General features: G+C 52.6%; 8 protein-coding genes across 8 annotated transcripts; 5 read left to right on the top strand and 3 right to left on the bottom strand.

The window, feature by feature from the left end:
* Positions 1–431: 431 nt before the first annotated feature.
* Positions 432–3,257, bottom strand: SMAC4_03697 (uncharacterized protein). The gene is made up of 3 exons (XM_003351342.2): positions 2,615–3,257; positions 2,222–2,555; positions 432–2,164 (listed from the first exon to the last, which is right to left on the bottom strand). Exons 1-3 carry the CDS (start codon positions 3,190–3,192, stop codon positions 611–613), a joined length of 2,466 nt encoding a protein of 821 aa, XP_003351390.1. The 5' UTR covers positions 3,193–3,257; the 3' UTR covers positions 432–610.
* Positions 3,258–3,622: 365 nt separating this feature from the next.
* Positions 3,623–4,478, top strand: SMAC4_12894 (uncharacterized protein). The gene is made up of 5 exons (XM_066091140.1): positions 3,623–3,858; positions 3,912–3,949; positions 4,016–4,092; positions 4,148–4,241; positions 4,304–4,478. Coding segments are annotated over exons 1-5 (252 nt in total). The 5' UTR covers positions 3,623–3,817; the 3' UTR covers positions 4,306–4,478.
* Positions 4,479–5,530: 1,052 nt separating this feature from the next.
* On the top strand, positions 5,531–8,115 carry SMAC4_03696 (uncharacterized protein; the record flags this gene model as incomplete). Its single annotated transcript, XM_066089995.1, has 5 exons — positions 5,531–5,665; positions 5,731–6,862; positions 6,921–7,382; positions 7,441–7,544; positions 7,610–8,115. 5 exons carry the CDS (start codon positions 5,531–5,533, stop codon positions 7,931–7,933), a joined length of 2,157 nt encoding a protein of 718 aa, XP_065947555.1. The 3' UTR covers positions 7,934–8,115.
* A 185-nt stretch (positions 8,116–8,300) lies between these two features.
* Positions 8,301–11,035, top strand: SMAC4_03695 (uncharacterized protein). The gene is made up of 5 exons (XM_003351340.2): positions 8,301–8,421; positions 8,840–8,932; positions 9,311–9,408; positions 9,480–10,357; positions 10,444–11,035. Exons 3-5 carry the CDS (start codon positions 9,333–9,335, stop codon positions 10,645–10,647), a joined length of 1,158 nt encoding a protein of 385 aa, XP_003351388.1. The 5' UTR covers positions 8,301–8,421; positions 8,840–8,932; positions 9,311–9,332; the 3' UTR covers positions 10,648–11,035.
* Positions 11,036–11,047: 12 nt separating this feature from the next.
* SMAC4_03694 (uncharacterized protein) lies at positions 11,048–11,596 on the bottom strand (the record flags this gene model as incomplete). The annotated part of the gene is made up of 1 exon (XM_003351339.1): positions 11,048–11,596. One exon carries the CDS (start codon positions 11,594–11,596, stop codon positions 11,048–11,050), a length of 549 nt encoding a protein of 182 aa, XP_003351387.1.
* A 773-nt stretch (positions 11,597–12,369) lies between these two features.
* On the top strand, positions 12,370–14,639 carry SMAC4_03693 (uncharacterized protein). Its single transcript, XM_003351338.2, has 4 exons — positions 12,370–12,442; positions 12,528–12,627; positions 12,734–13,086; positions 13,149–14,639. The coding sequence occupies exons 2-4, from the start codon at positions 12,600–12,602 to the stop codon at positions 14,325–14,327; spliced, it is 1,560 nt and encodes a 519-aa protein (XP_003351386.1). The 5' UTR covers positions 12,370–12,442; positions 12,528–12,599; the 3' UTR covers positions 14,328–14,639.
* Positions 14,640–15,522: 883 nt separating this feature from the next.
* SMAC4_14012 (uncharacterized protein) lies at positions 15,523–15,966 on the top strand (the record flags this gene model as incomplete). Its single annotated transcript, XM_066091730.1, has 1 exon — positions 15,523–15,966. One exon carries the CDS (start codon positions 15,523–15,525, stop codon positions 15,964–15,966), a length of 444 nt encoding a protein of 147 aa, XP_065947554.1.
* A 176-nt stretch (positions 15,967–16,142) lies between these two features.
* On the bottom strand, positions 16,143–17,307 carry SMAC4_03692 (uncharacterized protein). The gene is made up of 3 exons (XM_003351337.2): positions 17,093–17,307; positions 16,580–16,902; positions 16,143–16,485 (listed from the first exon to the last, which is right to left on the bottom strand). Exons 1-3 carry the CDS (start codon positions 17,205–17,207, stop codon positions 16,480–16,482), a joined length of 444 nt encoding a protein of 147 aa, XP_003351385.2. The 5' UTR covers positions 17,208–17,307; the 3' UTR covers positions 16,143–16,479.
* Between the last annotated feature and the right edge of the window lie 1,976 nt (positions 17,308–19,283).

Genomic DNA, 19,283 nt, shown 5'->3' with positions numbered 1-19,283 from the left:
GACTGTATGTGTTCATGTTTCTGGGATACTTACCATCAGTATCATTCCTCAAAAGCTGTGATTACAAAACGACATTCACGAGACCTTTAAAAGTGTTGACATGTAGTTTAGGTTAGTCTCTCGGCTGGCTCTCATGACCACCAACCGCGGATCCCTCCTCCCCTCGTGTGAGACCTTGTGATACCATCAGATAGGTAAAATTCTGAGTCAGGTTGGGGCAGCAACTCAACTTGCTCGGGCAGCATATGGCCATACATACTGTGGGTACAAGTTGATTGCGTGAGGTGAGACATGCAGAAACAAAAGATATAAATAATCACTCACACCGGTCGAGACTTTTGCACAGTTTGATACAATGTAGCTCAAGTCTTTGTGGGATAGGATATTTGTGGGATAGGACGCAAGCTCAACGGTGCTTGGTGGTCATTAGTTACTTATTTCGTGGTATCAATTCCTCCTTAACGAGACTATTCTTTTCGAGCTCTTTAACGTGCTAAGCATGCCTAGGTAATATACCAACTAAACAAACAGCAAAGTGACAACCACTCCGTAAACCCTATGCTATGTGTCACGTCCCAACAATCCGACTTCCTCACCAGCTAATCCCACCTCACTTCTTGAAAGTAGCCGTCCTGCCAGCCGCCTTGGCAGAATAATGCGCTCTCGCGCCCTTCGGTCCGTCCTGACCCTTGTTTCCATACGGGTTAAACCTCTTATTCTGCTTCTTGACGTCCTCCTGCGTCTTGCGAGCACGCAACACCGACGCAGCCTGGGAGTAATCGAACGGCTGATCTTTCTTCTCACCCTCCTCACCCTCCGCCTGCTTAGCGGCAGCAGCAGCTTCCTCCTGGGCCTTCTTCTTCGCCTCCTTCTTGGCGGCCTTTTCTACCCTTCGCTGGGCCCGGAGGGCTTCCTTATCCTGCTTCTTCTTCTCCTTAGCGGCCTTCTTGGACTTCTTGGATGACTTGTCGCTGGCTTCTTCTTCCTCCTCTTCTTCCTCCTCGTCGGAATCGTCACCCTCGGCTTCGCCGCCAGTTTGCGCATCGGTTTCAGTATGAGGCGCGGAAGAGTCCTCGATTTCGGCATCCGAAGCCTCCTCTTCCTCCTCAGACTCTTCCTCGCGCTTGCGCTTGCCGCCGCTCCTGAGAGTGAACTCCTGGTTGACTACCACCTGCTCCGGCTCCGGCTGGGGTGCTGGCGCCTCCTCCTCTGGTTGATCCACCTCCATCTCAGTCGCGGTTCCGTCCATGAAGTCAGCAGGATAAGGGAGAGTGATCTCTAACATGCCGTCGAGCTTGGCAGTCTTCGCGGCCGTGCCGTCCCAGACTGAGCTCAGCGTGACGCCGCCCCAGAACTGGGACCGGTCAGCCTTCAGCTCCTTGACGTCCGGAATGTCGCTATCGTCGGAGATAACCGCAGCACGCTTCGAGGGAGCGATGATAGACGAGTCGCTCTTGAAGATATCCATCATCTTGGGGCCGTCCACACCCTCCTCCCTAGCCTTCTGAATGACGTCGAACAGGTGATCCAAATGGGACTTGAGGCCCTTGGCATTGCTATCCAGAATACTCCATAGAGCCTTCTTGTCGGTAGGGAGAATCCGGGCAATGTCGGCAAGAACCTGCTGTGTCATGAAGAAGAAAGGGCTCTCGTCCTCACGACGAGCCAAGTTGTCGCGCCATTGGTGCACGGCCTTGTAAACGGCAAACTGCTCGCTGTTGTAGAGTGTTGGGGACTTCAGCAACACATTATACCACCCGCGGGGTCCCATGCCGGTTTCGACGTTGTAGGAAGGGTTTTCGTATCGTTGCAGGGCGACATCCTTAGACCTCTCGAGAACCTGCTCGAGAAGATCGGGCTTCGGCTTTCCGGGTGTCGAGCGCTCGATGAGCTCATTAACGAGCATGTCGTAAATGTAGAGCAGGTAATGGGTATCGGAGCGCGCATAGTAGAACATCTCTTCGGGAAGAGGTCTGATGCGCCAGTCGGCAAGCTGGTACTTCTTGTCGGCTTCGAACTCGGCAAACTTGCTAAGCAGATATCCCAAGCTCCTTCCAGGGTATCCGAGAACGGCGCAAGCGTGATATGTGTCGAAAAGACCGACAAGGTACAGGCCAAGATCTCTCTGCAGCCAGATGGCATCCATGAAAGCACCGTGAAGAACCTTGGGTCAAGTTAGTTTAAAGCATAGTGAAAGCGTGAAGATTAGGGTGCGTCTTACCTTGACGATCTTGGGGTCCGCGAAGACCTCGTTCAGGACCTCCAGCTTATGCCTCCATGGCTGAAGAGTATCAATTACCCAATCCTTTTCTCTGGTGCTGATCTGCATGAGCGACAGCAGTCCGGTGTAAGATCTGAAATCGTGATGCTCCAAGTCAAGCGCAATCTCCTTGGCCTGCTTGAGCTCCTCCAACATCTCCAAGACGCCCTCATAAGTATCAATCCACACGGCGGATGTCGAATCGATAGGAAGGAACTCCTTGGGTTCGCGCTTCTTGTACACATGCTCGGGATACGGCGTCGTCTTGATCTCGGTCTCGTAGGGGTGCTTGTATCTGTAACATTCATGTTAGCGACATGCTGTTATAATTTCAGGAAGGAAAGCTATACGTACTGTGTGTTGTTGTCATCATCGACAAAGGTTGTCAAGCTGTCCTCCAATGACACCTTGGCGTGAGGCTTGGACGACAGGAGGGGCTTCCATGGACCGGCCGCGAAGTTGTCGACCTTCCTCTCGAAGTTGTTCTGGGGCTTGAGAATGTTGGCTCTCTTCAATGACCACTCGAGACGATCGTTTGACGACTTGACGCGCTTCTGAGCGCGACCCTGGTCGGCGGGTGTGGGCACATCCTTGCGCTTGATCAAGCCGGTGTACTCGTCGAGGCAGGTGTCGGCTTTTTCGAGCAGCGAGTCGATCACGTCAACAATGTTGCGCCACTGAATGTCCACATCGTCGGCATCTTCGAGGGTGCCAACCTTCTGGCCCGTGAGGTTCGCGGTCGATTTGAGGAGCCCGTTGGCAAGGTTCAAGAGACGACCGGAGCTGTTGTCGAGTTGGCTGCCGACAGTCGGGTTGACGGTGCGCTGGAACTGAAGATCCTCGCTGGCGATCGAGTTGGCGGTTCGGGTCGTAGCAACCAAGGCGGCTTGGAGCGATTCCCTGAGGGTCTTGAAATCCAGTGAGCCGTCCATCTTGGCCGTCGGTTCTGGAATCGGGTGTTGTGACTTGTGAGGCGGACGTCACAAAAAGTGGAAGCCCAACTCGCTTCTCCAAAATGGAATGGTTCGTCGTTCTCTTGCGCCAGGGAACTTTTTTTGCGGACAGCCCAAGCATGCGGCTTGTGGAGAAATTGCCAAGGTGAACGGGGAAAGGCCATCAAAGTGGGTTGCGAGCTACTCTGTATCTGGTACCTGCTGGCCCGCAGCTGGCACTGAGTGGACGGAAGTAGAAGGACCTTTAGTTACTGATAAGATAAGGCCGAGGGACCTGCCAAGAGCTTGTGCTGATCTGGACCGACAACGTTCATCCATCGCCCCGGCTTCCAGGCTTTTGAGATCCCTCCCTGTGACGAAGGTCCGCAATTTCATTGTTTGATACCAGCACTTATAAGTTTCAAGCGGACTCGTCGGCAAACGTTTGATATTTGATACTCTGTAAACCTCTTTCCACAGCACAATTGCCTGTACATACCACACGACAGCTCTTCGATTCGGTCATTTTGCCCAAAATAGCTCTATACTCAACGTCATCGGACACCGTCTCAGCTCTTTGAACCTTGCCAACATCAACAACTTAGAAGAACCTTGAGACTTTAAGATGTCCCAGTCACTCGCCAAAGAATGCAACGAACTCAAGGAGTAAGTCTTTGACCCTCATAGACAAAAGACAATAGCAGCTTACCTGGTTGTAGGCGGTACGATACTTGCTTTCTCAAATGGTACAGTGAGAGTAAGTCTACAGAAACGGACAACCCAACTTGGTGACATGTGGTACCTTAATACTCATGCTGGACAGAATATCTTAGAGGCACTGGTACCGAACAGAATAACGAATGTTCCGAACTCTTCAAGCAGTACAGTTCTTGCCTGCAGGTAAGCCACGAAGTCATACATCACCTACAATTTTGCATAGCTTACCTTTCTATAGGTTGCCTTGAGGGAGCGTGGCATCGACAAGCTGCTGGACGAGGCCCGGGAAGAACTCAAGGACAGCGACTCGACATACATGAGCAAGAAGAAATGTGAGTCTAAGGCTACGACTTGACCCAAGGTCATGGAAGGTCTACTAACGATAACCTGTCAGAACTGACCTGCTGAGTATCCCTTGACAACCATCTCCCTAACAAACGCAGAACAAGCTATTCCTCTCTTACATTCCTGACCTGTCTCTTCTCCGTATATACGGCGCCTGGCGTTCTTGCAAATGTGGACTTCCTTTACATACTTTTGCAATCAAATCTCTACGTTTCGTATCCAGAGCTCCAACCTTTCCGCTTCTTCTTTGACTGTACCCTCCCAGTTTCTTCTGCCAGTATAGTGCCTTCTCGGCTTCCTGGACCAAGGCCATGTCTTCAATGTTCATGTTCCCTTCCTCCAAATAAGGTTTGAGGGGTGGGTCCTCCCCAACATCCAATCGGTTCGTCACAGAGCGCAGTCGCAGCCAAAGCGCTCTCGCTTGGGCGCTAGAACGCTCCACACTCCCTGTAACACCGCCTAAACCGCTCCGATAAACTTCCATCCAGCGCAAGTCTCTTGTCCAACGACACGACACCTCGCATCATTCGTTCCCGTCCCAGTTCAACAAATTTCCACTTCGGCATTGCATTGCTTCACTTCAGCTTTTACTCCGAACGACATCATTCAACTTCTTGGACCCCCGAATTTTGACACCCACCTTGCAGCAACAGCCAACCCTTCGTTTGAACGCACCCAGTACCCGCCCACATTTCCTCTCCCCATACCAGGAGAAGTGACATCGGACTATCTAGGTACAACTGCCGGCCCCGACTTCTGCCCGCGAACGCATATGCTAGAACTGTAAGGGGCAGCACGCCTCTATGCACCCCTTCTCTGTTCTTACACTCGGCATCTTCGTAGCTGGGTATATCACCGCCCGATGGGACCTCGTCACTCGCCTATATGAGCTTGCCATATTTGCTTGGAACTACGGAGTGGTGGTAAGTGTCACATATCATGGGGGCATTGCGCCGAAACAGCAACAGCTTGGATCGCTAACCTTCTTCGACTTCGTTCTTTAGTCTCGGGCCGCCAAGGGCTTCGGCGTGTTAAGCCTTGTGTTTCTCGTCATCTTTATTCCTGTGCAACGTCTTGCTACTTTGGAGTCGAACCTGGTACGACCACCAGCTTGCTGCTGCTGCTGCTGCCCCCAACCAACCGTCGATATACGAGTCCCATATACTGATAATGCTGGTCCAGCACCCGCGATTGCTAGGATCAGGTATCTCCGCGAGGGAACAATTAAGGAGAAGGGGCTCTTTCTGATTGGCTGCTCGCGAGTGAGCTATCTGTCATGCCAGAGGATGATGGCTTGATGCGCGTGTTCTGGCCCACCGACCTTCCGCGATCCGATTGTAGGGGTGTCGTGGTCGGCTGGAGGAACTCAGCCTTGGATGTTCTCGTGGTGGCAGTGTTGGAGGAGGTTGAGGTTTGTGCCTTCCGGCTCTACAACTGGCTTGAGATATGGATACAAGAGCTGACTCTCTGTGATAGCCTCGACGTGTTGAAAGCGCGTTAAAGCTCGGTAACCTCCTCCGGAACGCCCCTCACCCAGTCAGCCGCATCTACGAACAATGCGGCAAATCGTCCATAAGCGTCTTGGGCGTCTCGAACACTCCAGACACCGTCGAGGTCGACTCATCATGGATCCGGGTTACGATACCGCCTAAGCAGCGGGTACCTTCTGTCACCTGTGCTCGAGCATCCAGTATTCAGATCATCCTCTTCGAACGGCCGCTGCCAGGACGAATGCAGTACATGTCACTAGATCCGATTGCCTTGGCACTGGGAGACAAGCACGATGGATTTAGGCAAGACTTCGCCGACAGTGGGGAGGAGGATGACGAGAAGCGGGAGCGTTTGAACAAGGAAGCGAAGCGGAAGCTGGTCGAAAAGCTCAAGCAACATTCGGTGGTAAAACGAATCCCATCGCCCAAGGAACGAGCGCTTCCGACTATAATCAACCAGATCAACTGGGCATGGGAGCTCGAAAAGCTACTACAGCAGAATGTCTCACGCATCGGCACCCGCCCCAAGAGGGCTTTGAGCGTGTCGGAAAGGGTGGTCGAGTCGGCAACAACAGCTAGGGACATGATCTTGGTATGGCTTTGGGACATGATCACTATTTACGTCTTGCCCGTCATCAAGAAGTTGTTCGTACTTGGCTTGATGGCTCACCGGGTGGTCGCCGAGATGTTGTTACGCATACTGGAGTGGCGACTTCGGCCCAGATACGCAGCTTTGAAAGACATTTCTGCCACGGCTCAGCAGGTCGAGATTCGTCTTCAACAGTTTTGCTACTGGCCGATGCAGTATGTCACGCTTCGGTTGAGGAAGAACGACTGGGCGAGTGTGACCACGAGTCACCCAGACTACATACGGTTTTACAACAGCCTCTGGCTTGTTGCTAATGATGTTATCATCGGTATGGCGTTTGGTTCTTACATCATCGACAATGCCGACTGGGTGGCCAACGAGATTAGCCGCCTGCTCACCACCTATACCGTCGAGGCATTGCAGAGCAGCATTTCCTGGCTTATGGGCTGGCCGGCAGGCTTGAAGCTAAACACCGAGCTAGCGGCGTTCCTTGGAGACCTGTTCTTGTGGGTCATTGAATACTGGGCGAGTAAGTTATTGATCTGCTCCTCTTCAACTTTCTGCTATACATACTAAGACCGGCAAAGGTTGTATCGAGACAATTCGGCCTATGCTGCCGCGAATTGTGTTGATTATTGGCTTCTCCAGTTTTGCGGGAGCAAGCATGCCTCTTGCCCTGTTCTCGGATCTCCTGTCGATACTCACGATTCACATTTACTCGTTTTATCTCTCCTCAGCTAGGATATTTTCCTGGCAGTTAAACATCCTCACGTCGCTTTTTCACCTCTTTCGCGGCAAGAAACACAACGTCCTTCGAAACCGTATAGACTCATGCGACTATGGGCTCGATCAACTTCTTGTGGGGACTATCCTCTTCACGGTCCTGTTTTTTCTTTTGCCCACCGTGGTGGTCTTTTACTTGAACTTTGCGATTGCGCGCATGGCTATCATCCTGTTCAAGGCTTGCTTCGATACTGCGCTTTCTTGTCTCAACCACTTTCCCCTTTTTGCATTGATGTTACGGGTCAAAGACCCAAAAAGACTTCCAGGTACGTGTCTTTCCTGTCGGCTCCCGGTCTGAATAACCACAACTGACTGTTTCCATAGGCGGCATCCGATATGAGCTTCGAGACACCCAAGACATTGGCACCACCTGTAATGATAATAATCCTCTTCGGCAACACCCTTCGACCTCCGTGATCGCTCTTCATGTATGTCATCCCCCTCCATAAAAAAAACTGCCCCTCTAAAAGCACAATCTAACCGACCCATTTAGCCCATCCCACTCGATTTCAAGTCCATGTTCTACCAATACTTCCAAATGGGCAACCGGATTCGAAAGCACTACCTCTCGCCCCGCGTCGCCATGTGTCTGCTGATGGGCAAGTTCGTCCCGCCGCTGAACAGGAAGAACCTGTATAGTCTGCAGTATAGCATGCTTCCCGCCAAGAGAGCCGGGGTGATGGAGATGTGGGATGCTCTCAACTCGTTGCCGGCATCCAAGAGGAAGTCGATGCCTGTGCAGGTGCCCATCTTGGCTAATGGGAGGAACAGGTTTCCGAGCAATTATGGAGGGGGGAGGTCACGCAGTTATGGATAGCGATTTCTACGAGTGACAGCGTGTGGTTGTTGTTTTTGTACTTTTTGAGTTGTATATATCTGTTGGATCGGTAATGAGATTATTTTTCAGCGGTCATTTGTGTTCCCGCCCTGGTTGGCCTGTAGAGACAGGTCCATACTAGCGACGTGCTTTTACTATTCGTCCCAGAAACAACGATCTACCTTGAGGCGCGTCTAGGCTACTTTCTCTTGTTACTGAAATATCAGGACTCAGATATGGAGTCATGTATATAGTTGTGGTTATTGACATGGTAATGGAAGGAAGGCATCAGAACCCGGCCCCTAACTGACAGGCCCCACTATAGCTTCCCCAGTTCCATTTCTCGCCATTGATGCCCCTGGGGCTTGTCTCTCCCCGCAAAACCTCAACGACAGCTCCTTCCACAAGATACTTCGCTTGCGCCTTCCTTCCGGCCACGCAAAAGAATCACGACAGCAACATCGTACTGCGACTTCCGTTAAACCTCAGTAAGTCACCGTGGAAGCCTCCAGCTCGTATCTTTTTGTTGATTTTCTTTTTGGTGCGGCACCATACCAAAAGACGGAGCCTACCTCTACCTAACACATCACATTCATCTTAATAGCTACCTTGATATTTACCTCCTTTGAACCAACTCATATCTACATACCTAGTCTAGCCGTAGGCTGAGTGTATCACCCATTCTCCCTCTACGTACAACCTACCGTTCGGATTTCTTTACTACATACCTTTACTCCTCGTCTTCACCCACCCACGCTTGCTATTAGTTCCAGGTCCCCGTCTCCCTTTCTCGACATTTTCTTTTCCCTTTCTTTCAAGTACTTTTTTTCTGCTGGCTCTTAAGATATTACTGCTTGGTACATACCTTAGGTACCTCTACTTACACGAACTGTTTCCTTGCCCTAGGAAAATACGAAATCATCGACGGGAGGTACAAAACAAACATACCTAGGTTAGGTATCATTTTGGGAAACCCCCCTCCTCCTCCAACACATTGATGTGAGTACAGCTTTTCGTTGTTTTACTTTACTTTATATATCCCATTACACCTTACGCCTTGTATCGCATGAACGATTTGTTGCCTTATCAACACGCCTTTTTCCTGGGTCGAGCGGCTGTTCACTTTTCTTGTGTTCAACATCCAGCGGTTTGCGGTTTGCATCACTGAAGAAATGGCATGACATGGAGTATGAGTTTCATGAGTCTCATTCTGGCCGTCGTTGGCATAGGCCTACGTTATTCACGTTGAAGGTCATACTGCGGAACGAATACCAGGCAAGGAGGGCACTTCACGCTTTTGACGAATTTAGAATCTGGAAAGACACTGGAGCTGATATTGATTCTTGAATAACGCAGAACGGCTTACAAGACAAACAGATACCACACAGCGGCGCCTAAAATGTCTGCGCAAGGAACGGCTCACAAGGAGACTCCCAAGGAGACGTTCTATCGTCAGTTCCAGGGGACCGTAGCCAGTGAGTCTTCTTTCTTCCCAGTATTTCCATAACCGTTTTCTTTGAAGGAATCTGACTAACGGAAATCGAAGACATCCAAGAACAAATCAACCACCTCGCCAATCTCTCCGCCGTCGCCGGCGAACGCCATGATGCCATCGAGCACATCCTAACCGGCATCTCCCGGCTCTCCAACGAAGTCGCCGACGCCGCCGACTACGTCCCCGCCTACGACCAGCGCACCTACTCGCAAGCGCTCAAGCAGCTGACAGACCAGCTCAACGAGGCCCAAGCCAAGTTCGCGCCCAAGAGCCGGTTCCAGTTCAAGAAGCGCCACAATCCACAGGCGGCATCCGGGGCCGGAGGAGACGCTACTGTGGCCGCAAACGACAAGACCGACAAGAAGAAGAGCGATGCCCGGTATATGCTTCCCCAGGGAGGGCAAGATAAGACCTCTTCTCCTTCTGCGACAGCTGAGGAACACCGGGACAGCCTCAGCAACCTGCCCTCCTTCCCCGCCATCACCAAGAACTACAATGAAGAGATTGCGAAGGATCCTACAAAATCGAGAGTCCGTAAGCCGAGCTTCTCGTCGGCGCGGGACATTACGCTCTCAGACCACGAGAAGCTGCACATCATCCTGCCGCTGTCGGCGTCCAGGGCGACTTCGGCGGGCGCGCTCACGAACATGAAGGGATGTATCGTGGACATGTCGACACCTACACAAGCAGGCGGCGGCGCACCGTTTGCCAGTCTAGCGCTCAAGAACATCTCGGACAGCTTGATCGTTGCGGGCCACGTGGATGGGCCGTGCCACATCACGGGTCTGCGTGACAGCAAGGTGCTGGTGGTGGCGAGGCAGGTGCGGATCCACGAGTGCGAGAACGTGGATTTTTATCTGTACTGTGCCAGCAGGCCGATTATTGAGGATTGTAAGGGGTTGAGGTTTGCGCCCGCGCCCAAGGTTCATGTGAGTTTCCTTCTTCCTCTCTTCCCCTAAATGTTATGTTTGGCTTGACAATGATTTTGGTGACTAATCCCCGTCCGTCTGTCTAGTCGGCCGACAAGGACGAGAAAACCAACATGTGGGATCAGGTGGACGACTTCAAATGGCTGAAGGCGGAGCATTCGCCAAACTGGAGCGTGCTGCCGGAAGAGCAGCGCATTGCGGAGGATATCTGGAAGGATAAGGTCCCTGGTTATCCTGGTGCAGGCCTGGACGATATCTTGAGGACAGTCGGGATTGGAGCTGAGGCGTAGAAGTCTAGACGATCGTCAAGTCCGAGGACTATCCGGAAGATTTCGTGGGGCGGCAAGCTGAACAAGTTTGGTACTTGGTAGCGGTACTTTGTGCGGTCTTCGGGCGGTCTCCTGCGCTCAGGTTCGAAGGGTATCGTGTAGATGTTGTGGGTAGTGTAATGGATGTCGAGGAATATGTTGCCCGTGATCGGTTGGGTAAACAATACTTGTAACAATGGGGTATGTCGATGTTCAACGTAGACATCTGAGCCTCCTCCAAAACGGCCATGCATGCCCTCTCATCGATTGCGTATTCACCCAGCCGTCAAGTATGGCAAGGCTTGAAAAGGCAGACCGGCCCTCTCGCCGTCTGACCCAAGAACTTCCAGCATCGACCAAGTCCTTAGAGTCAACCAAAGCACTACTCAACCATCCTCTCTCCCTCCTCATCCGCTCTACTCTGCTCTAACCTCGCAAACTGCAATCCCTCCTCGCGTATCCTCGCCAACATCTCCATCTGCTTCCTCTTCCGCTCCTCCAGCTCCTTGATCTCCACCTCCTGTTGCGCAATCGTCCTCCCAATATCCGGCAGCGCCAAAATCGCCTGTCTGGCCCTCTGCAACTTGTGCTTCAAATTGTCTGTCGCCTGAGGCACGTCTTTCGCATTAAACACCGACCCGTCTGCTGTCGCGGAGGAGCCTCCCGGGTGGGAAGTAGGGATCGGGAGCGGAGTAGTACCGGTGACAGCGCCGGGGGCTGGTGTGGAGGAGGCGTTGGGACCACCGGCGCCGGTGCCGGTGAGGGAGGATGATGGACCACCGCCGCCGCCGGCAGAAGCAGAGCCAGAGCCAGAAGCGGCAGCCTGGCGGGCGGAGGCTTGGGTGGCGCGGAATTTGGCGAGGATTACGGTCAGTTCGGTTAGGGTGTCGATTGCGTCGGGGGAGAGTGTGGGGGGGATGTGGGTTGCCATTTTTATGGGTGGTGGTGTGTAGTAAGGGAAGTGGCTGGTGTGTGGGTTCAGTGTGATAGTTGGGTAGATGGGTGGTGGCCGTGGCCGAGGTCGTCGTTGTGAGTGATCGCGATGGTCGTCGTCGTTGTTTGTTGCTTGGTGTTTTAGTTGACGGCGTTACGGTTGTGGAAGTCGGAGCTTCGTTGCGCTAACTGTCCAAGCTAACACGGTGTACGTAATGGCGACGGCTCTGTCAGTGATAACGCCGGCGGTATTGTGGACTTCCAATTGACTCTTTTGTTCGGCGATAAATCGTGAAAATGAAATAAGTGTTTGAAATGTAATCTAACCTTAAGTTCCCGTCGGCGCGGTGGGGTCCGCGCTTATCGTTGTGCGTTGCGGCCGGGGCGCCGTACCGCGGCGTGCCTGGGAGATCAATGCTTCATCATGCTGACGGCCGCGGGGGGCCCCTGCTAAGCAGGCTGACAGGGTAGGGGCCGGGGCCCTTGTGCGAAGTCGGTCCTTCCTGCTGGCCTGCTGCGAAGCTTTGCTGCTAGGGGACCTGCTGGGGGAGCTCCGTTCAGCGACGTCAGGTGGGGTTGTCCGCCAATGTCAATGGAGGGGTGAAGCTGCGGACGCGGGCAATCCGCGGGCAATCGGGAAACACATCCAGCCCAGACAAGTCAACCGAAATGTTCGGCTTTGCAGTCCAAGGCACGGTAAGTAGCACCGAGCAGACGGAGTGATAGGTACCAATTGATTCTATGCTGAAGTCTCTCTTGTAACCCCACCATCAAAATCTCTCAACATCCCAAACGAAGTGATCTGATCCTGTTTTCCTCTTTCCATTCCGTAAATTGTAGAAAGGTTAGTTCCAGGTTATCAGTCCTCCATCCCATCCTTATCGTTGACCACATCTGTTTGCCGTTCCTAACAACTGTTGCGCCCGCAGATCCTGTCGATAGCTTCTTTCTCTCGACAACCTATACATACACCTACATAGCCCCAGTAAATAAACAACACAATGGCTCCCGACCACAAGGCCTGCTTGAGTACGTCCTCCGCCCGCCGTCCTGATTACGCGCTGGTCGCGTGTTACATGCTAGTTTACCTGGAAGTGGCCTGGTTGATCATGATGCTCATCCGATCCTCCTATAGTCGTGATTGACGGTTGGGGTATTCCCTCCGAAGAGTCCCCCAAGAACGGCGATGCCATTGCCGCCGCCGAAACGCCTGTGATGGATGAGCTCTCCAAGAGCGCCACCGGTTTCACTGAGCTCGACGCTTCTTCTCTCGCCGTTGGTCTCCCCGAGGGTCTCATGGGCAACTCCGAAGTCGGCCATCTCAACATTGGCGCCGGCCGTGTCGTCTGGCAAGACGTTGTCCGTATCGATCAGACTATCAAGAAGGGAGAGCTTGGTCAGAACGACGTCATCAAGTCTACCTTTGAGAGGGCAAAGAACGGCAACGGCCGTCTCCATCTCTGCGGTCTCATCTCCCACGGCGGTGTTGTAAGTGATCACTCGAAAAACGTCGGTGATGTGTGTGATTACTAACAGCCTTCTTCCCATAGCACGCCAAGCAGACACATCTCTATGCTCTCCTCAGGGCTGCCAAGGAGGCTGGCGTCCCCAAGATCTACATTCACTTCTTCGGCGATGGCCGCGACACCGACCCCAAGTCCGGCGCTGGTTACATGCAGGAGCTCCTTGACACCATCAAGGAGATTGGCATTGGTGAGCTTGCCACCGTTGTCGGCCGTTACTATGCCATGGATCGCGATAAGAGATGGGAGCGTGTCGAGGTTGCCCTCAAAGGTCTGTACCTCGGCGAGGGTGAGGAGAGCACCGACCCTGTCAAGACGATCAAGGAGCGCTACGAGAAGGGCGAGAACGACGAGTTCCTCAAGCCCATCATCATCGGTGGCGATGAGCGCCGCATCAAGGAGGACGATACCGTCTTCTTCTTCAACTACCGCTCCGATCGTGTCCGCCAGATCACTCAGCTCATGGGTGATGTCGACCGCTCGCCCCTGCCCGACTTCCCCTTCCCCAACATCAAGCTCGTCACCATGACCCAGTACAAGCTTGACTATCCCTTCGAGATTGCCTTCAAGCCCCAGCACATGGGTAACGTTCTCGCTGAGTGGCTCGGCAAGCAGGGTGTCAAGCAGGTCCACATTGCCGAGACTGAAAAGTACGCCCACGTCACTTTCTTTTTCAACGGTGGTGTTGAGAAGGTCTTCCCTCTCGAAGTTCGTGATGAGACCCAGGATCTCGTTCCCTCCAACAAGAGCGTCGCCACTTACGACAAGGCTCCTGAGATGAGCGCCGATGGCGTCGCCAACCAGGTCGTCAAGCGTCTCGGCGAGCAGGAGTTCCCCTTCGTCATGAACAACTTTGCTCCTCCCGACATGGTTGGCCACACTGGTGTCTACGAGGCTGCCATTGTTGGTTGCGCTGCTACCGACAAGGCCATTGGCAAGATCCTCGAGGGCTGCAAGAAGGAGGGTTACATCCTCTTCATTACCGCCGACCACGGTAACGCTGAGGAGATGAAGTTCCCTGACGGCAAGCCCAAGACCTCCCACACCACCAACAAGGTTCCCTTTATCATGGCCAACGCCCCCGAGGGCTGGAGCCTCAAGAAGGAGGGCGGTGTCCTTGGTGATGTCGCTCCTACTGTCCTTGCGGCTATGGGTCTCCCTCAGCCCGAGGAGATGACTGGCCAGAACCTTCTTGTCAAGGCTTAAAGTACTTATTGTAATAATTGGATGGCGTGATGAAACAAGTAACATAGATCATAGACGGGAATGATAGCGATATTGTGGTTCGGGCTTGAAAGTTGCCCTTTGAAAGCACCTACTCTGTCTTGTTCGGCCTCTGCTTTGCTGTTGCGATTCGGTACTTTTCCCAGTTCTTACAAAGATGTCGAAGTCGGTGTCGACAAATTGTCGCAGGGCGTTCTATTTTGGCTGGGTAGGTAGAGTACTAGTAGGTTGTCTTCGGACTCTCTTGATTTTGCAGCAAAAACCCCTTTCGGTCGTTCACACCATCAACGCCCAGTGCTTTGCCACTCTCGATCTCTCCTCGACCAATATGTTGGCGTGTCCGAGCGCCATATAAGATCGAAATGGTCAATATATGCACAACCCTCTGAACCGGCTGGCCGCTTGGATCGTTCCATTCGCAAGTGCTGTTGTGTAACACCTGTTCGAGCGGGGTAACCAATTTGTGGTGTCGAGTTGATGTTCTGCTACACCACAGAGAGGAAGGAACGGGACGGCTCAATGTCCGTTCTTGCTTGACCGGTCTCCTGAAATCAGAAAGAGCGTTACAGCTTGACGCATGCGCAACCGCCTTGATTGTGTATCGGACGATGTTAGGAGGGGCTTAAAGGCAAGCGCATAGCAACCCGAGCATGGCAGTTGCCAAACTTAATTACAACGTCTGGCCGAAGCTGCTTCATGTGGAAAGAGGAAACTTTGCCTTTTGAACTTTACATCCCCCGCGAACTGGACTTCCACTCCATGTCAACTTTCTTCCAGTTCTCTCATGCAAACTTGCTCTGCTTTTGTATCATTGTTTATCTATAATCATCACTTTGAATTCAAACTCTTTCGAAAGTGCCCCTTATTTTTTCATTGCATTTATCACATTCATTTCGCCTTGAACATCATGTCAGAGCATCAGATCCGGGGACCACGAACAAATCATTTCATCAACAACAAATCCCGAATAAAACACCAACAACACATCGTCGGACGTCACATCGCCAGCGCCAAATGACTCCACTAGTCCACGAAAGGCGAAAGTGGGCCATCAATAATGTGGGTACTCAACTCGCTCAACCACACACACCCACATCACCAACCCTGGCCTCGAAGCTAGTGAGAGCTACGGGCACGGCAGCAAAGCACGTCGGTCGCAGTCGCGCGCGGGCAGCGGATGAAGGAAACGAAAAGGCAGCAAAAGCGCGGACCGCCTCTGGACCTCTCGTCCGCTCCGTCCCAAGTCTGGAGTGTTGGAGTGGAGACATCCCCGATCGTGACCAACATGGATGGGAAACTTGGCAGCTCGAGCTCGGATTCGTCCGCCGTCCGTCGATGGTGTGCGGACTCCCCAGCGGAGGGGTTGTTGTGTGTGAAGGCCCAGCCCAGCCCCGCCCGACCGAAAAAGAAAGTTGCTCACCTCCGTGTTCTGGAGCTTGGAATGGGCCGTCTCCGCCCTCCCCGCCGTCCGCGAAAAGGCCCAGGCGCCGCCGTGGTCATCCATCACCGAGTCCCGTCTGTCCGTACTCTTGTGGATTCCACTCCGGCAGTCCGAGTCCCGGCTGTTGTTCGTTATCGAGCTCTTGGTTCCCGCTGGTTCGGGCCGGAATTTCGAGATTGATACCGAAACGGGCGTCAAAATAAAGCGTTTCTGGCGCCTACTGCGGGAATGCCGCAGGACTGCCGCTGCCGCAAGTTCAAGACGCAATGTTGGAAACTGTAAACATGTCATGCATCTCGGTTTCACAATTTCACGTTTCAGAGATGCAGGAGAACGCGTCTTGGTCGACAATGGAAGAGTTTCTTTTTGTGGATGGAATGTCCCTTAAGAGCGATGTGAAAGTGCCCCGGGCTATTTTACAGGTTCGCCGGCAGTACCGACGAGACGGAGAGATCGCCAAAGCTCGTCACTCCACGGTCTAGGTCTATATGCCCTTTCCTCCGTCTATGCTGCAATTCTATGCCGAATCGAATGCACTCCCTCACCCCATCTCACAAATGGATATGCGGTGTGGATAATGCCGCATATGACCATGAACCTTTTCGTACAAGCCGGCTCGTCCGCTCTCTCCATATGTACAGGCGATGGCTCCAGCTAGGATTCGCCGTGTTTCCCGTCCAAGGTTGGATGCATTTAAGTCTAGAGGTCACGTTACGTCAGAGCCGTCCAAGCGCGGGGTGCAGTTGGGCATCCATGGGGATGCTGCGGCGGATGCGGCATTTAGGTTACTTACGAACTTGGCCATGAGGGCAACCATGAGATCGAAAAGACCGATGGCCTCGACGAAAGCGAAACCAAGAATGGCGTAGGAGAAGAGCTGGCCACGGAGGGCGGGGTTGCGGGCAACACCGTTGAGGAGGGCAGCGAAGACGAGACCGATACCAATACCGGCACCGGTAAGACCGATGGCAGCGGCACCCATACCAAGGTTCTTGGAGACCTCAACCATGGCCTGGGCGATCTCGGAAGAGTAGGCGCGCTTCTGGAAAGCAGAGCGGGTGGTGGCGTTGACGATGGAGCTCATCTGGGTGCGCTTGAGGGTCTGGAGGGGGGAGCCTGGAGGAACATGTCAGACTCTGGTTTTTGCCCATAATCTCAACAATTCCCGCGTCACGATATATCCCGCTGCGATTCTGATGGATGATCGTCGGGGCAGCAGCGACAGAGGGAAAAATTTTCCCATCGCTGGTTCTCGGTCGTGATGTGATGGGAAGGGTCGCTCGCAAGATTCCGAATCACCGCTTACCAGTCTGGATGGTGCGCTTGCTGACCTGAGCAACGCGGACAGCAGGGCGGGCAACCTTGGCGGAAGCAGCCATCTGGGAGGCCAGGCGAGAGGCGAGGACACGAGTGGAGGCCATTTTGTCTATGGTTGGGTATACTCTCGAAGAGATACTAGGTGGACGAGTCGGGAAAGGCTGAGAAAAAAGCTGGAGGAGGGAGAGTTCACAGGCGGACTGCTGGAGTGAGAGAAAAAGAGGAGGTGAGAGGAAAAGTGCGTCGGTGCGGGAAGAACAAGTGGTCAGCGAGCGCAGGAAACCTCGGGCTTGTCCGGGCAACGGCTCCAAACCGCCAAGCACCAGCTCTCGTTGGTCAATTCAGGCCGGAGGCATTTTCTGGTGCCCACCATTCTGTGGGTCGGACCACCCAGCTTGCCCAGTGCTTCGTCCTTTGAAGGGGAAAATTGCTGTGGCACGCAGGGCAAGACGGGCAGAACCTGGGGCTGCTGGTCACTGCTTTTTTGGACGACTTGCTGCTCTGCTTTTTGCCTGCAGGTTCGTGCTGGTGATGCTGTTGTTGATGCTCTTTTCACAGCATTCTTCCAAAAGGATGCAGGGACAGGTAATCGGGCAAATTCGGAACCCTGTCTGAGCTTTTTCTTTGTGGCACAGCTCATTGGCGTGAGAAGCTCAACATTTACGTTTCTTACACGCCCGGTTCTATGCTAACTGCGATTTAATAGGGCAAAATAGACAAGCTTCAGCTAGAAGCTCCCCGTCGATAGTTTACAGCTGGTGTTGGTGCTGGTTTTGTTGTTTTGGCCATCTCGTACGCCCCGAGAGCTCTCGGTCCAAGCTGCCGTGAATCCTGGCTGAAAATTTTTGGGTTGCTGCCCGCCATTGTTGACTGATGTCTGAGGCACTGAGGCTCCCTTCACGTCAGGACAGGGGTAAACAACCCGTGTCCCCCACTCAAAAAGCTGTGATGGACAGCTTCCATTGGTTGGAGCTTGACTTTTGCATAGTGCACCTTGGGGGAACAGCTACTGTGGAACAAACGAAGCCGACCAGTGTCGGACGTAAAAACCCAAGTGATGACGACAGGATCGAATAGCATAAAACCGCTCCTCACTGTTTGCGCCGCGTGTCTTTGCGTACACGTACATAATCGCAACCAAAGTGGTAGCGGTGGCGATGTGAAGCTTGATAAGGCGGTAAGGTTATCGCTCAATCTCGAGCTTGCGCTGTTTGTGTCCGGAATTCAGAATGTTTTGAAACAAGACCGGGAGCTGTCACCAGATATTTGAAGCTTTGATGGTTTTGACAAGGCACATCCATAGCATCGTTTTTCAACTTCGTTCACCTGTATCATGTGCAGCTGATCATCCCATCCGGACATATGTCGCGCGCGCATCTGCAATTTGCGGCAGCTCTGTGAAGCGCAAATGTCAATCAATGTTGAGGTCGAACAGCAACGTCAACATCAACCGCTCTCGCAGCCGAACAACATTCACTTGCACTTTGCAGTCAAAAGTGGAGTGGAGTTCCCGCCTGCACAGTGGATGAAACTGGATGGTAAATCCGTCCGCGGGAGCGGGAATATCGTGCATTTTGCATTTTGCCCATTTCGCGTGTTTTATCCATATCAGAATGGAGTTTGTTGCTTGTAAGCAACCAGAACACAGACACACTAGACACTCAACTCGAGACATAAAACAAATCACAGGCAACTTAATGCAACGAAAATAGCAATTTCGAGCTTTCACCATTCTACATAGGTACTACTCTGTGCTGTTCAGACGCACGTTCTCTAAACCTGGGATTCTTCATGCAATCAAGGACAACCTTTTGATCCATGGTTTGTTCATTCGGCTGTGAATGAGAATGAGAACGCTAAGTAATTACGTTTCGCTTCTTCAAGATCTGAAAAGTTCGAACATCCAACACTCAACATCTTCAGTTTTTCACGAACATTTTTGCTCTCATGCCGTATATGATAAGCTTCAGCTTAGTCCTGGTGTAAGACATAACCACCGTGGCCTACTACGACCATGGAAGTGCTCCGAAACGAAGTAGCTAGGTGAAAGCACGAGTCTTTACCAATATATGATTCTATCTGATCACTGCGTGAACAAAGGTACTTTGAAATATTTACCGGGCTACAGTGTACAAATTTTCGATATCGCTCTCATAGGGATGAGGCGACTAACAAAGATA

Source organism: Sordaria macrospora, chromosome 6 (genome assembly GCF_033870435.1).
Source record: "Sordaria macrospora chromosome 6, complete sequence".
Taxonomy (NCBI): domain Eukaryota; kingdom Fungi; phylum Ascomycota; class Sordariomycetes; order Sordariales; family Sordariaceae; genus Sordaria; species Sordaria macrospora.
The sequence above is the reverse complement of the archived record's forward strand: the minus strand, read 5'-3'. Positions and strand labels throughout refer to the sequence as shown.